General features: G+C 36.5%; 1 protein-coding gene across 5 annotated transcripts in view; it reads left to right on the forward strand.

Moving 5' to 3' along the window:
- Positions 1-16384, forward strand: part of COL19A1 (collagen type XIX alpha 1 chain) — a 357656-nt gene that overhangs the window by 18415 nt on the left and 322857 nt on the right. For all 5 annotated transcript variants that reach the window (XM_084958732.1, XM_003121272.6, XM_084958748.1 and 2 more), the window contains exons 3-4: positions 7666-7740; positions 8817-8916. In XM_084958732.1, the coding sequence (XP_084814858.1) occupies positions 7666-7740; positions 8817-8916 (175 nt within the window). The remainder of the gene's footprint in view (positions 1-7665; positions 7741-8816; positions 8917-16384) is intronic.

Raw genomic sequence — 16384 nt, forward strand, 5'->3', positions numbered from 1 at the left:
AGATATGAAGAAATAGAAAAAATAAAGCAGGAAAAATGGACAAGAGAGAGAAACGTTGCTGTCACTCAGGAGATAGCCATTGTCCTTTTTCGCTTCTGGCCTCACTCCCTATGTAATCCCACCCATCTCTGTGGTTTTAAGTATGATTTCTTTGTCAGGCACTCCCACGTTTACTCACAGCCTGACTCTTTTGCGTTTCATACCCACATTTCTTAACAGCACCTCAAACTTAACATTTCTAACGCCTTCTCTCTTCCACTGCAGATGAATTTATTCCTTGTTCAAACTTCCTTTTCTTCCTCCAAGGGTATTCATTTCAGTGAAGTAAACTTCCATCCAGCTGAGCAAGCCAACTGTCCCTCCTCCTTCCATTCAAGCCATTATTACGTCCTGTTGATTTTTTTCTTTTTTTTCTTTTCTTTTCTTTTTTTTTGCCATTTCTTGGGCCACTCCCGCGGCATATGGAGGTTTCCAGGCCAGGGGTCCAATCGGAGCTGTAGCTGCCGGCCTACACCAGAGCCACAGCAATGCAGGATCCGAGCCACATCTGCAACCTACACTACAGCTCACGGCAACGCCAGATCCTTAACCCATTGAGCAAGGCCAGGGATCGAACCCGAAACCTCATGGTTCCTAGTCGGATTTGTTAACCACTGAGCCAGACGGGAACTCCCTGTTGATTCTTATATTTCAATTCTTTCCCCCTTTGCCCTCTTCCCTATCACCTTTTTCGTCCAAGCTACCATCCTATCTGGCTTCCAAAGGTATGAGCATGTTGGTAAGGCTGCCAGGTGAAAAACCAGTCACCCAGTTAAGTTTGAAATTGGGGTAAATAATGAAAAAATTTTGGTATAAGTAGGTTCCATATATTGTGTCAGAAATATATATGCTATTTTTTTTATTTCTCTGACATTCATTTAACTGGGCATCTATGTTTTTATTTGTTGTATTTGGGGATCCTACATGGTATGAAGAGAGAAGGGGCTGTTGTATTATATAGAACATGGAGGGCTGGCCTCGGGTATGGACAGTTAGGCAGAGACAGGAAAGCCGTGAGGATGTGAAGCACATGAGCACTTGGAGAGCACACATGCCAAGGCCCTGAGGCACGGCATGTGGGAGAATTAACAAGAAAGCTGAGGGTACTGGAGTCTAGTGAGTGAGGAGGAGGTGGAGGCCATGTGGTACTCAGAAATGGACCTGTGCTTTAAGTGTTGTCAAAGCCTGATTTCTTTCTTTCTTTTTTTTGTCTTTTGTCTTTTTGAGGGCCGCACCCATGGTGTATGGAGGTTCCCAGACTAGGGGTCTAATTGGAGCTGTAGCTGCCAGCCTGTGCCACAGCCACAGCAATGCCAGATTAGAGCTGTGTCTGAGACCTTATACCACAGCTCACGGCTGAGCAAGGCCAGGGATCAAACCTGCCACCTCATGGTTCCTAGTTGGATTTGCTTCTGCTGCGCCATGACAGGAACTCCCGAAGCCTGATTTCTGAGCCTGCAGGGTCAAAGTCTAGACCTTGAACTTTGGTAAATTCACCAAAGCAATAAGTACTACCCTGTGAGACTTCTTGGGAGATGGTCAAAGCTTGCCTCTAGGACTGTGAATAGGTAGGCTTCTGAATTTATGTCTTTCAGTTATGTATCTTCCCTAGAGACCTCTGAACAAGTCTTAATTCACAGGTAATTTAATATTATAATACTGTGGTATTCTAATACATTTATTTAAGTACAAATGTGTGGAAATGTAAACTTTGCAAAATTAAAATACAGCTGGCATATCCACTAGACAAATTACATATTTCCTTTCTTTGCAGTCAGCAAACTGGTTTATTAAATAACTTGAGAAATACTAAGAACACTCTACAAATTGTAAAGATATGATAGACATATTTACATTTACTTTTGCAGGATGCCTCTAATTTTGACTTTTCCCATGTCTTTATGGTGCCCAAGGAATGACCTCATCTCCTGGCTTTTCCTAAGGCCAGAGGCCTCTGGGGCCATGGAAAGTAGTCATTTTCTGTATGAGCATCAGCAAAATGCACACATCTTTTAGTTAATCAGTTGGAAAAATGGAAAATTAGAAGAATGGATTTAACTGGTCTGGACTTTTAGCTATTTGAGAGGAGAAAGAAAGAATTCAATGTTCCTTCCATGAGTACTAGAGTAAACTGAAGATTTTTCTGTGAGTAAAAATACCAGAACAATGATAGGAAAAGTATGTTTCAAAAGACATATGATCTAATCTCTAGACTAGAATGCTTAGCAATATAATAGGAGGCCCAGCTAGCAGGTGATAACATGGTATAAGGATTTAGGGATTAAGGGAACAAGTGATTTTTCAAAAGCAAGTTTCAAACTGAGAGTAGGGACAAAATATATTTCTACTAAAGAATGAGGAGAATATCATAGGTTACTCTATCATTTTGTTTAGAATATGGTTTTGAGAAGAATGTTCAACACAGAGAAAAAAAAGACTATAGGAAATGAATTTTATTTCAGCTTTGCCATTGAGTCACTGTGTGATTTGGGAAAAAGTCATATAACTTCTTCTGAAAGATTTGTTTATAGGTGCTTAGGTTTCTAATTTTAAGAGGGAGAGAAGGGTAAAAATCTTTTTAAAATGTATGTAATTTTTTTAGATAATTTAGATGAAATCTAGATAATCTTCCCCGGATCTGACTAGCTGCCTTTCTTTCTGGTTGCTTTGTTCCCTTTCAGTGTCTTTCCAACCCTATAAGCTGCCCAGATTCTTCAAGCCAAGTCGGGGGGAAAGAGGGTCTGATGATCACTAACAACATCTTAATGTGGGTTTGTCAAAAATGTCTACATTTTTATTTCAAAAGGTCTGTTGATTGGGGTCCCCTAAGCAGTGCATCTTTGGTGGTGAAATGTTAGTAATTACTTCTGAAAGGTTCCTGAGAGCCTTTGAAATGACACTGCTGCTGAGAGTCTCCTGTCCACTTGACGATGCTTGGATATTTGCATCTTATCAATAGTTCTTCAAGATACACACACATTTACACAAAAACCTTACTTTACTTTATATTAAAATATGCCATTCCTTAAAGAAATTAACATATCCAACTTTTGATAGCCACTTATACTGCGTTACCTTTTTTATGCAGCGGACCCTAAGACTCATGCATGCAGCTTATTAGGTCTTGAATCTTACCCACAAATAATTAATATTTTGTTGCTTTTTAAATTTTTTTTTAAAAAATTTAAGTATAGTTGATTCACAATATTATGTTAGTTTCAGATGTATAGCAAAGTGATTTAGTTATACATATACACATTCATTTTCCATTTTAAATTATTACAAGATGTTGAATATAGTTCCCCATGCTATACAGTGGGTCTTTGTTGTTTATTTTATATATAGTAGTATGTATATTTTAATCCCAAACTCCTTAATTTATTCATCTCCCCTTTCCCCTTTGGTAACTGTTAATTTGTTTTCTATGTCTGTGAGTCTGTATCTCTTTTGCAAATACGTTTGTTTGTAACATTTTTTTAGATTCCATATTTAAGTGTTATCATATATATTTGTCTTTCTCTGTTTGAATTACTTCACTTAAATGAAGTAATTTGGTTTTCATTTGTATTGCTTAGCTGTCCACAACAGAGCACACATTCTAAAGATATAAAGCTGTATTTGATAGTCATAAACTAAAGGTTTTAGTGAAGAAATACTTTCATAAGTATTACTGGAAATGTTCAGTTTTATTCACTTCAAACTGACAGATGTATTACTTTGACATCATATATTCATCAAGTCCTCAAAAGAATTTAAATAAGATATATACTGTTTCCAACTTGGCAGTAGGCTAACATACCTTCTGGTCATTACCAGTATGTCATGGTAGCAATTTCCTCCCACTGTCTGGATGTTTGCTTTGACAGTCATCTATCTATTGGAGTTTCCCTACACATATTGTGAAGAATTTAAAGTTAACCTCATGTATTACAATCATATAGTCTTTCAAAGTCATTATAACAATTTGATCAGAATTTTGGTATTTTTTTGTTTGACTAGAATCATTTTCAGCTTAAAGCATTTTCTCACAGACATGCTGTTTTCCTCACTATGCTGAGGTATTACATACACTGAAGTCAACAAATCTTAGGTGCACAGTGTAATGATTTTTTGCATATGCATTCACACATGGGTGAAACTGCCATTCAGATCCAAATACAGAACTTTCCAGAGCCCCAGAAGGCTTTCTTGTAATCCACTCCCAGTTGACACCCCCTCCAAGGTAATTAATACTCTGATACAGATCGGTCTGTCTCTTGACTTCATATAAATGGAATTATACAGTTTATGTTCGCTGGGGAATGGTATTTTTCCACTTAATAATATGTCTATGAGATTCATCCAGGCCATTGCATATAGTTGTAGTTCATTCTTTTTTTAATGCCTCAGTTTTTCAATGTATAAACCACAATTTGTTCATTTATTCTCTTGTCAATGAACATTTAGGTCATTTCCAGTTTTATTAGATTCTTTTGAGTAATGCACAAGAAATATTCTCTTCTAAAAGACCCATTCTCACCCATTTTTGTACCCATCTTCCTTGGGTCATTGAATTTCCAGGCCATAGATTTCAGCTTTAGAAAATACTGACAAGTTTTCTAAAGTGGTTGCACTGATTTCCACTCCCAAGAAACAAAAATAAGTCTCCCATGCTCCACATCTTCATCAGACTTGGTGGTCTCCAATTTTTAGCCATTTAGTGGTATCTCCTTGTGGTTTTTACCCTGCATTTCCCCGATGACTAATGATGCTGAACACATTTTCCTGTACAGGTTTGCAATTTGGATATTCTCTTTTGTGACATACTTAGTTGTTTTGCACATTTCTAAATAGGGTTTTCAGTCTTCTCATTGACTTGTGAGAATTCTTTGTATGTTCTGCATGTGATGCTTTTTTGGATATAGGTATTGTTTTAGTCTGTGGCTAGTGTTTTCACTCTTTTAATGTTGTCTTTTGAATATTAAGATTTTTATTTTAATGAAGTCTAAATTTATCAATCTTTAGTACTTTCTGTATCCTTATCAAGAAATCTTTGCTACCCCAAGTTCAAGTTTATGTTTTTCTACAGTCCATTATTTTTTTACTTTCACATTTAGATCTAAGATCATCCCTAATTGATTTCTGTGCATGGTGTGAGGTAAGGGTCAAGGTTCAGTGTTTTTCTGTGTACTTTCAGTTGACCCAAGATCATTGACCAAAAAGATCATTCTTTTCCCATTGAATTACAGTGGCCCTTTTGTAATAGATAAGGAAACCACATGTACCCAGGTCTGTGTTTAGGCCCAGTGTGCCATTGACCTTGTTGTATGTGCACCAGTCCGCATTAAAAAAAAAAATCCCTGGTGTCAGATGGTGCACATTTTCCAGCCTGTTCTTTTCGTTTTTACCGTAGCCATTCTAGTTTTTTGGAGTTCCATTTAACTTTGAGAATCAGCTTGTCAGTTTTCACATACACACAGACACTGACACACACATAGCATGTTGGGATTTTAATTGGTATTGCTCTAAATCTGGAGACAAAATTGATCATTGACAACTTAAAAATATTGAGGTTTCTAGTCTAAATATTTGGTTAATCCAGTCAGTTAATTAGGACTTTAATTTCTCTCTGCAACATTCCCTAGTTTCCAGTGTAGAGATCTTGATGAGGTTCTTGGTTTTTATGAAAATGATGATGAACTCAGATAAATGGTTTCCGTTTTCTTAAAAAATGGGTAGTGTTTACAAAATATTTAATCTTGTTATTATTTAGGACCTGCAATCATGTTAAGATCTCTGAGATAGGAATTTTCAAAGCAACTAAGTAATCTCTAAAATTATTCAGTGCTGTAATTTCAGTTTTATGTATTGCAGCTTTTAAATTTGATGAAGTGGTAGCACTATTTATCATCTGGTTTCTTCTTGTGGTTAAATATATTAAGCTGATGCCTTGTCACCACTCCTGAAGTCTGTGATACATTTGTTAAATGAAGAGCTGAGGGGCTGAGGGGTTGATCTGGGGAATCGGTAGTTTCCACTTTCCATAGAGCAGGAGATCAATTTGGTTTTCAGCAGTTTATCCCCTCTCTGTCATAAAAACATTAAGGACATTAAACCTAAACATGAATTTTAGACATGGAAAATTAAGGTTGTGATTGCATGATGCTGAAGCATTTCATCAATTCAGCTCAAGAATTGTCCACTTATATAGCTACCATGACGTGTTCTAAAAATTGGCTGCAATCTTGTCTGAATCAGCTATTAATTTCCTAGAATCTAGCCTGAATAAAATTTAAACATACCCCAGATAATAAGAAGTTAGTGTATGCATGTACATGACCATCGTAGTGTGTTGTGGTGCAGTGAATATGCAGATGCACTGTGAGTAGAGGCAAATTTTATCTTTTATTTCTTTGAACATCATCAGTTACCTTAGCACCTAATTCATACTTTCTCAATGATTTCATTTCCTTTTTTTTTTTTTTTTTTTTTCCATTACAGGCCACTTTTGTATGGCAGAGGTCTTTGCTTTTGCTTTTTACTTTTGTTTATATAACTTCCCTTTATGTTGCCACCTTAGTCAGTTCAGGCTGCTCTAACAAAAACACCATAGGCTTGGAGGCTTAAACAAGATATTATTTCACACAATACTGGAAGCTAAAATCTCCAAGAACAGGCTGCCGTCATGGCCAGGTTCTGGTGAGAACTGTCTTTCTACTTTCCTCACAGAGTAGAGAGAAGGAAAGAGCTTCTGTTTCTCCAACTTAAAAGGACATTGGTCCGGTCACAAGGGCTCCACCCCTCTGACCTCACCCAAACCTGATTACCTCCCAAAGGCCCCATCTCCAAAGACAGTCACATTGGGGGTTAAGACCTTAACATATGAATTTGGGGAGGGATGCATTTAGTCTATTGCAGTCTTCTTCTGCTCTAAAGTGTTCGTTTGTTTGTTTATTTGTTTTGCTTTTTAGGGCCGCACCTGTGGCATATGGAAGTTCCCAGGTTAGGGGTTGAATCAGAGATAGAGCTGCCATTCTATACCACAGACACAGCAACACAGGATCTGAGCTGCGTCTGCGATCTACACCACAGTTCATGGGCAACGCCAGATCCCTGACCCACTGAGAGAGGCCAGTGATGGAACCTGTATCCTCATAGATACCAGTTGGATTCATTCCCGCTGCATCACAATGCGAACTCCTGCTATATAGTTTAAAATCACCTAATGCCAAAACCTGAATCCAGGTTGTGTTAAAATAGTAGATCACTTCTTTTAATATTAAAATATATTTTGAATAGGAAATTTTAATATCTAGTTTAAAGCTAGATAATTTCCTAATGCCAACCATGTAGCAGCAGTTAAAACATTAGAGGAGTGGTAATTGTAAAAATAGCTCCCACTGACAAGAATTCCCTGTGTCCCAGGCACTTCACATATATAAATAACCACAGGTAATCTTCATGGACAAACTCTGAGGTGGGTAATACTATTATCCTCATTTAAAAGAAATTTAATAAAATGGTTTAATGTCTTTCTACTTTATCTTACATTTCTGATTATATTATGTGATTCAATTTATTTGAAAAAATGATAGAAAATGTGGGGAAAATCCTCAATACCCTTTTTTTTTTCTTTTTTTTAAATAGAAAAGCAGTGTCCTGTACTGAGAACAGAGGAGCATCAGTTTACACAAGACAATGGAGATAAACTTGAAGTTTCAGGTAAGCATTATAATCCTTTACGAAGGGGCATTTTTGTGTAAAATCATCACCAAACATGTAGTGTGTGGTAGGTGGCTCCTTGACATTGTAATTTAAGATGATAATATCAGTATTAAAAACTGAAGGCAAAGAAGATGGATGATACACAAAAATTGTTGAGAACAGAATTCTATATTAACCTAAGGACCACAAACAACTCATCCTCTTGGAGACCAAAAGGTATTTAAAATTACGAAAGTTGTAATCATTGTAGAAAATTTGAAAAAAGAAAAGGTATGAAAAAGAAGATCTCACTGTCCAAATATAGGCATCATTCCTCTTTTGGTGTAACATTCCTGTATTTCTTTCTCTTTCTCTATTTTCCTTTCATCCTCTAGTTTCTCTCTCCACCCTCCCCCCACTCCCATGCATGCACACAAAATCATAATACATATACTGCATTTGAGATCCAAGCATTTCCCCGCATCAATATATATTTTTCCAAAGTGTGATTTTTTTTTAAGGCTGCTTAGATTTCAGTTGAATTGCTGTAGTATTTTTTACTTCACTGACTTTCTGTCTCTAGCCATCAGAGCTACTACAGTAAATGACAATGATCATTTATTTAGAATAATTCCTAGGTCAAATAAAATAATACTTGAATCTTTTGAAATATATTTCATCCTCTCATAGCAGAGGAAGCAGGAAATCCGTGGATATATGTATAACTGATTTACTTTGCTATACATCTGAAATTAACACAACTTTGTAAAATCAACTATATTCCAATAAAACTTTTTAAAGAATTGTGGCATAACAAATCAATATCTCTCTGAGTTTATTAAATTTAATAAAACATCTGAATTAGCTATTACATTTAGAATGGATAAGCACTGAGAACCTATTGTGTAGCACAGGGAACTTTGTCCAATCTCTTGAGATAGAACATGATGGAAGAGAATATGAGAAAAAAAATACATATACACACACAAACCTGGGTCACTTTTCTGTATAGCAGAAATTGGCACATTTTGTAAGTCAACTATAATTCAATAAAAAATAAACTGCCAGATTAAATCATTTGTCACATTTCACAGGTTTTGACCTAGGAGAGAGCTTTTCTATGAGACGTGTGTTTTGTGAAGGTGATAAAACCTGTTTCAAATTGGGAAGTTCACTTCTTATTAGAGACACCATGTAAGTAAAATAGTAATTTTCCTTTACATTAATAATACTACATAAACTTTTTAAAGAGTTTCCAAATAATTTATTTGAAAATAAAAAGTCTTCTTGATAGTAACATAATCACTTGAATGTTGTGGTAAATGTGTTGTTTGTATATTTGTAGTTTTTAATAATCTTTGCAAACTGATCTTGTTCTGTGGTGTAAATTTACATGTACAAATAGAGGCATAATCTTTATAAAATAGTAATTAAATTTATTTTTGGAAAAATAGTATTTAGGCTTAAATAGACATAACCAAAATTAGATTTATTTATTATTTTTTTCTTTTTTTGGTGGCTCTGCAACATAAAAGTTATGGACATATGGAGATAGAATGTGAATTTTGGGGAGTTCCTGTTGTGGCTCAGCAGAAACAAATCCAACTAGTATCCATGAGGATGTGGGTTCGATCCCTGGCCTTTCTCAAAGGGTTAAGGATCCAGCATTGCATGAGCTGTGGTGTAGGTTGCAGACATGGCTCGGATCTGGCATTGCTGTGGCTATGGTATAGCCTGGCAGCTGTAGCTCTGATTTGATCCCTAGCCTGGGAACTTTCACATGCCGTGGGTGAGGCCCTAAAAAGCCAAAAAAAAAAAAAGTGAATTTTAAACATAAGACACAAAGTAGACTTAGAGACAAAAGATTGATATTTATTATATTTATTTCCATATGCATCATGTATGTAGATAAGCTCATGATGAATTAAAAGAATTTAACCCTTATTGTTTATTTTATATGTTCTATAGTTTAAAAAAATTTTTTTTGGTCTTCATATTCTTTTCATTTCAAAATGGATTTACCAAAGATTTGTTTTTGTTCTTGACTTGTTATCTTTCCTATACTTTTTCTTCTGATAAAACATGAATTAAAAAAAAAGAATCACTTGCCATTTAAATACCGACAGTTGGTCAGCAATTACACAGGGCAATAGTAATTCCCCATATGATTAGCTGTGTGTAATTGGAGGATGGGTCATTAGTAATTCAGAAAGCCTTTGACTCATTAGGAGGGCAGATATAGCATATATGGTCATGATATTTAGCCCTTGAGTCCAAGATGAACATTCCGGTGTGTGAATACACTGCACTGATAAAAAGCAACAAATTCTGTCTGGTTTAATATACAACACAGATATCTTTGTGTGAAAACATACATGAATATTTTCACTTCCTGATGCATAACCTGATATTTAAGTTACCAGATGGGGTTTCTGGGAATCTTCAGCATTTGATTTAGAACACGATGGGGGATGATATGAGAAAAAGAATGTATATGTATGTATGACTGGGTACTTTGTTGTTCAGCATAAATTGGCACCACATTGTAGGTCTACTATAATCTAAAAAAAAATTTTTAAACGTTGAAACAAAACAAAACAAAAAAATCAAAGGGAAATAACATTATCTTGTTGCCTATCCTTCGATGTTTCGTATAAACCAGGTTTCTAACTCACATTTTTTTTTTTTTGAGAAAAGTTTGTTTTAAACCTTCTATTTTGTGATGCTTTAGGTACTTTTAGTTTAATGATATGGTTCCTTAAAAGTAAACTGCTCATTAATTGCGAAGAAATCAGAGTGTTGAGGAAGAGGGTAATTTGATATCAGGGGATGTAATGGGTATTGTCTGGTGGAACACTTCAGCAGATGTCACTGTACAGACCCATGCTATCGAGGGCGGCTTAAAAGCCTGAAGGCGGCTTCATACGCAGGCATTAAAGGCTCAAGGCTTAGCAGCTCCCTATTTGAGTATTCATATGCAATGAAGTCAATATGTATCTCATCTATAGTTCATATACAATGTTAGTAAATGTTTAACTACTAGTACGTTACCTTAATTAATGAATTTAAGAAAAGCAGTAAATTCTCTTCTAAAAATTAAAAGGCATGTTCTCTCTCATCTTCCTCCTCATGATTTAAACCCCTCAAATTCTGGCTAGGTGGCTACAGTACTGGAGTAAAAATCTTTGAAAAGTAATTGAGCCTGTATATAAGGAGACTTAGCTCATTTTAAGTAGCTGCATTGGAACACTTGCTGCCACATTTAGAGCATTTCATTCCTCTGAATATGTGTGATAACAAATATTAGGTATGACTTGAAAGTTTCTTTCTGACCTTTGGCTCTAAATCATCGCATGATTGCTGGGCAGTTAGTGTAAGTGAATTCTCTGGCTCTGCACAGCACAACCATCGTCCCTCCACCACAGGAGACTGGAGGGGATTTAGGTAAGCTGACTCTGGAGCCTCAAGTCGCTTGGCTCATCTCTGCTAACACTGCACTCAGTGAGCCAAGGATGCTAGGATGCTTCTCTTGCTTGCTACCATTTTGATTTTTCATTGAGACTATGATAAAGTTGCAGTTATTTATATATTTGTACATAAGCTACCTTACAGAATTAGCTTGGGAAAAGGTAGATGCTATTTTATGTGGAAATTAGGACTCTTTCTATGCCTGAGCTTGTTTTTATTGTTCTGGCATCTTCCAGGTGAGGTTTAAGAGGGGAAAGATCTTATGAGTGTGTTGGTCAGATACCCCACTGGGCACACTTTAGTGCTGTGAGCTTAATATGGGGTGTCAAAGGCTGCTCTTACAGGGGTCCTTCACATAAATATTGTTGTACCCAAAAAGGTGGCACAGACTCGCGGGACATCTAATGGGCTTTCTATGTTTGATTTTACTTTCAATTCATGTCCATTCTTCAGTATTCCTTGGGATAACCAATGGTAAGTATTGGGGAAGGGGGTTTTAAAAGTTTCTGGGTCGTATGCTACCTCATTTTCCAGGATTACCTTTTTAGAGGAAATTTCCTCACCTTCTAGTATTTACAAGTATCTTTGGTTATGTCAAAGAAATTATTATTTCTATACATATTGAGAGGAAATCACAGATGATCATACTCTGATTATCTTTAGATTCCATTTAGGCAATTATTGGGGGAAAATGGTGAAGCTTTAAGAGAAAAGATATACAAACCATGTATATGGTACGGAGCACCTTATTTTCTTAATATTCTATAGTTCTTTCATTAGTTGCTTACATGTTTTTAAATAAAAATGTCTTAGTATTTGAATAAGTAATTTAAAATGTAACAGTGAATTTCCTGATTTATTATTGAATTCAAAGATGGTCAAGAGCTTTACCTCTCAGGTTCTTTGTCTATCTGGAATATTGTGTTGAGAAGGATTCTGAGGCCCTATGGAGTTGCTATGACCCATTAGCAAAAAGAGGAGAGAAGAGAAGACATATACATTTCAAGTCTGTAGCCTTTCTGATTAGGATGACACCTGTGAGCTGGTAGCTTTTGTAATAAAAACAGTTCCCAAGAATGGGGGGAAATGAGGCTATGTATGAAAAAATAGTTAACACAACACAGATTAACTTTCATAAGATCTGGGAGTTCCCATTGTGGCTCAACAGGTAAGGACCTGACATAGTCTCCATTGATGATGTAGGTTTAATCGCTGGCCTCATTCAGTGGGTTAAGGATCTGATGTTGCCATAAGCTGAGGCATAGGTCACAGATGCAGCTGTGATCTGATGTTGCCATAGCTGTGGTGTAGGCCTGCAGCTGCAGCTCCAGTTGGAACTCTAGCCAAGAAATTTCCATATGCTGCAGATGTGGCCTCAAAAGAAAAAAATAAATAAATATCTGATGAGCTTGGATAGTGTAGCTAAAAACAATGGCATATATGACAGATATGGCCTACTTAGCTTTTGTTAAAAACGAATACATCTCTAGTGAAAGGGATCACTCTGTCCCTTTCATTAAGTTGGTTGTTGCTTTCTGGAAGCAAAGAGCTATTTACATGGAAAAAAATAAAAAAGGCTGGTAAAAGCTAATCTCATTTGGTTTTTTTTTTTTTTTTTTTTTTTTTGGCCTCACTTGTGGCATGTGGAAGTTCCCAATGCCAGATCCTTAACTGCTGGGCTAATCAGGGAACTCCTTATTTGTGTTTTATAATACACAATAATCCTTAGCAACTAGGAAACCCCATATATTTCTAAGATGTATAGTTTTTTTTTTTTTTTTTTGGTCTTTTTATCTTTTTTTAGGGCCACACCCATGGCATGTGGAGGTTCCCAGGATAGGGATCAAATCAGAGCTGCAGCTGCTGGTCTACACCACAGCCACAGCAGTGCAGGATCCAAGCCATGTCTGCAACCTACACCACAGCTCACGCAACACTGGATCCTTAACCCACTGAGCAGGACCAGGTATTGATCCTGAGTCCTCATGGGTACTGGTCAGGTGTGTTAACTGCTGAGCCATGACAGCCATTCCCTGTATAGTGTTTTTTAAGGAGATTTTCAAATTCTCTGGACCTTAACATTTCCTTGGAAATATTCCTAAATATGTGAAAAACTGTTATGTACATCACAACATCATCAATCCTTGGTCTTTACTATGGTTGAATGATTCACCCCATGGGCATGTCTTTTCTATATGGGCCTTTACACCACCTTTGGATTTTTATTGTTATAAACAACATTGCAACATATAGGACAGTTGTTTTCTCTGTTTCTCTGGCCAGAGAGGCCAGTTAAGCCTCAACACTTATTCATCATCTCTTCTGTTTATTCTTCATGTGTCTGTTCATTCAGTAAACATTTATTGAGCAAAAAAAAAAAAAAATCCGTAAAGATTGATTTTTCAAAGTAGAATTACTATTTCATTTTTAGAGATCTTAATATATATATATGTCTAATTATGTTCAGTCATTGTTTTACCCATCTATTCTGCATATTACCCAATATCTTCATTAGCATTAGAAATTATCATTTTAGGAGTTCCTGTTGTGGCTAAGTGGTTAACGAACCCGACTAGCATCCATGAGGACTTGTGTTCAATCCCTGGACTTGCTCAGTGAGTTAAGAATCTGGCATTGCTGTGAGCTGTGGTATAGGTCAGAGATGCAGCTCAGATCTGGCATTGCTATGGCTGTGGTGTAGGCTGGCGGCTACAGCTCTGATTTGACCCCTAGCCTGGGAACCTCCATAAGCTACAGGTGTGGCCCTAAAAAAAAAAAAAAAAAAGAAATTATCATTTAAAAATTTTGTTAAATTTTGTTTTTTGAACTCAAAACTTGTAACAATTACAAATAAAAATTATAGCTTAATATATAAGTATTTTTATAAGTTCTTGAAGTTTCTGTTCTGCTAATGATGAATAAGAGCTGGCCTTAAGTAAGTCACTGAATCGAATCCAGTATATTCCAGAGCTCACCATTTCATTCAATGTTTATCGAGCTTACTATGGACTGAGCACTTTCTTAAGCTCTGGAATTGAATTGGTGGAATAATGTGGGTCTAGTATGCATTCCCAGAGCCTGCTGGAGGGATATACTTTGCAAGGAAATGCTATACTTCACTCTTGCCTTGACCCAAGAAGAGTTGTGTTCCTTCTAGCATTGAGCATAGACTGCAGGACTCAAAGCCCACTGCTCCTCTCATAAAAGCCACACTTCTTTAAACATCACACACAGGCTGATTTTTCAATATTTTCTTTCCTTCCCTCGTAAGGGCTGGTTTTCCCACTAGGTTTCATTTTTTTGCTCTTCTTTGGGACCTCTCCACATTCTCAAAACCAGTGAAATTCTGAAGCTCAAAGTTATGTTCAGAACTCTGCTACTACAGTTTCTAATTGAAAAACATTTTGGGCTGATTATTTCACAATTCTGTTAAACTATAGAGAATGACTATTTATGCACCCCTTTGGTTTTTATTTAGGGCATTCTATTATATTGTAGATAGGAAGTTCCTCATGTTATGAAATGTGACTTAAGTAAAAAGTTGTCCATTTGTTTATATAAAATTGACTGATGGCTACACATAATTCTGTTACTGAGTTCAAGCTCATACTGCTTGCTCCACAACAGAGATGGGGTGTTGGGACAAGGAATAGAGACTTTATTCAGAAAGTCAGCAGACTGAGAAGATGGTGGACTAGTGTCCCAAAGAACCATCTCACTCGAGTTAGAACTGAGGCTTCTTTTATATTAAAAGAGGAGGAGGTGTGGTTGGTTGCTGTAAGCGTCTTGATGATGGACTCTTTTGTTTTTGCCGCTGTCCATGTAAGTCAGTTCATAGTGTTCCTGTAAACCTCCAATAAGACAAATGTTATTCTCTGTTCTACAACTTTTTATTTCTACATGGATGGAGAAGTATTATACTTGTAAAAGTCAGAGCCATGAGAATGGCTGTGTATTTCAGGCTATAGGCAACATTATTTTAGTTATTAACTTATAACAAAAGCAATAGTTAAAGTAAAAGAAACATATCCAATATGGAGTCAGATTTATTATTCCTGATTACAATTCTTCTATCACTGTATTTCCTTAACTGTATCAAAAATGTGAAGTGAGTCATTGAGTCATACATTCTTAAGATGGAAAGAAAAGCTGGACAGGTTCACAGTGACTAACACCGTAAAAATCATACAATTTGGTCAAATTTTACATATTAGAAAAGAATTTTAAAAGTATCATCGTATAGATTTTTAGAATGTGTGCAAATACTTACTTCTGCATCACAAAACCTATATTATCATTTCCTAGAAAATTCAAGGATGTTAATATGTTCTAATAATACATCACTTTATATTGAGAGGGCTGCTTGTTGTTTCACAGCCATGGGAGGTCCCAGAGCTGAAATCTAATACTGGCCCCTGTCCAAGGAGATTTTCTAGGAGAGACCAGAGAAGGAGGCAGAGCAGATTGGGAGGTGGCAGGTTTCCTGAGCAAGGGAACTTAGATTCAAGGTTTATACTGGGCAACCTCAAGACCAGTAGATCTCTACATCTCCCCCAGAATCTGAACTTTATGTAGATACCTTAGTGGGGTTCAGTTCACATACATAGTCCAGATGGTCTCAACTACACATTACTGCCTCAAGGCTACATCCTTGAAACAACTCCTGAGGTAGGAATAGTGGGCAGATGGTACATCCCAAGGATAGGGGAGGGGATGAGGAGCTTCCCATTGCCTGGGCCAGCTTATAGATCAACTGAGAGTCATGTTCTCTCAGTGACCTCCTCCAACACATCTAAAATGTAATATAATATGAAATGTTATCCGTTCAGTATTTCCATTTAACTGTTTTGGAAACATTTAATATTATCGTCAATTTTAAGTAAGTTGTGATTTTCATGTAATTCAATATTTGGGGGGAGTAGAAAGTATCAGTATTACTTTTACTGATAAAAAAAGTATACAGATTCTACAGCATTTTTTTAATGGGTTCTATTATTTCCTGAAAATAAAGAAATGAGCCAGTTCTGTGTTTACAAGTGGTGATTACTATGCATAAAAATGTTTGGGAGAGACATGTGTGTTGCAGCAAAAAGAGAATGATGCATGCATGGTGGGGCATGTGGGGCAGGGAGCTGGTGCACCTGAAATAGGAGATGCTTTTACATTGAAGTAAGGTATACATGTAATTCGTATA

The sequence above is a fragment of the Sus scrofa genome, chromosome 1 (genome assembly GCF_054392235.1).
Source record: "Sus scrofa isolate SSC_HxYL_T2T_F1_AM1 chromosome 1, Sscrofa_HxYL_maternal_Yorkshire_Landrace_v2.0, whole genome shotgun sequence".
Taxonomy (NCBI): domain Eukaryota; kingdom Metazoa; phylum Chordata; class Mammalia; order Artiodactyla; family Suidae; genus Sus; species Sus scrofa.